Raw genomic sequence first — 1,032 nt, forward strand, 5'->3', positions numbered from 1 at the left:
ATTTGTCACATTCATTGCATTTGTAAGGTTTCTCTCCTGTATGAATTCTCTGATGAATTCTCAGTTTTCTGTTTTGAGGAAAGCATTTGTCACATTCACTGCATTTGTAAGGTTTTTCTCCTGAATGAATTCTCTGATGAACATTCAGTTTAACTTTGTGGGTAAAACATTTGTCACATTCACTGCATTTGTAAGGTTTCTCTCCAGTATGGATCCTCTGATGAATTGTCAGACTGCCTTTTTCAGTAAAGCATTTGTCACATCCATTGCATTTGTAAGGCTTGTCTCCTGTATGAATTCTCTGATGAGCACTCAGATTAAGTTTGTGGGTAAAACATTTGTCACATTCACTGCATTTGTAAGGTTTCTCTCCTTTATGAGTTTTCTGATGAGTACTAAGATTGGATTTTTGGATAAAATATCTGTCACATTCACTGCATTTGTAAGGTTTCTCTCCTTTATGAATTCTCTGATGAATTCTCAGACTGCCTTTGTAAGTAAAGCATTTCTCACATTCATTGCATTTGTAAGGTTTGTCTCCTGTATGAATAATCTGATGAATACTAAGAGTGGATTTTCGGACAAAACATTTGTCACATACACTAAATTTATAAGGTTTCTTTCCTGAATAAATACTCTGCTGAATTTGAGGATTGTTTCTCTGAGTAAAGCATTGGTCAAATTCACTATATTTGTGAGGGTTCACTCTACTTTTATTTTGTTTCAGCAAAAGTTTATGTTTAGATACCAAAACCTTATCAAATTTTGTATTTCTATTGTGTTCTTTCATCTCCTTCTGGATTCCTTGATTGAGTCTAATAATAGAAAACATCTTTTGACAATTTACACAGTCTGTATATTTGCAAACTTCTTTAATTCTCTCAGTTTTATGTCTTCTTAGGTTTGACGATTGTAGAGAAGCATCCCTGTGGTTAGCTTTATATGTTGTACTTTTCGTATATTCATGAATAATATTGCTAAGCTTGTTACATTTTAAAGACTTCCCTTGGATTTTCACATGCTCATGAACAA

General features: G+C 33.2%; 1 protein-coding gene across 1 annotated transcript; it reads right to left on the reverse strand.

The window, feature by feature from the left end:
- Positions 1 to 4: 4 nt before the first annotated feature.
- On the reverse strand, positions 5 to 1,027 carry LOC114635317 (zinc finger protein 525-like; the record flags this gene model as incomplete). Its single annotated transcript, XM_028783964.1, has 1 exon — positions 5 to 1,027. A coding segment is annotated over one exon (1,023 nt), but the record flags the coding sequence as incomplete, so codon positions are not given.
- Between the last annotated feature and the right edge of the window lie 5 nt (positions 1,028 to 1,032).

The sequence above is a fragment of the Grammomys surdaster genome, unplaced genomic scaffold, assembly GCF_004785775.1.
Source record: "Grammomys surdaster isolate TR1022 unplaced genomic scaffold, NIH_TR_1.0 92110, whole genome shotgun sequence".
NCBI lineage: Eukaryota > Metazoa > Chordata > Mammalia > Rodentia > Muridae > Grammomys > Grammomys surdaster.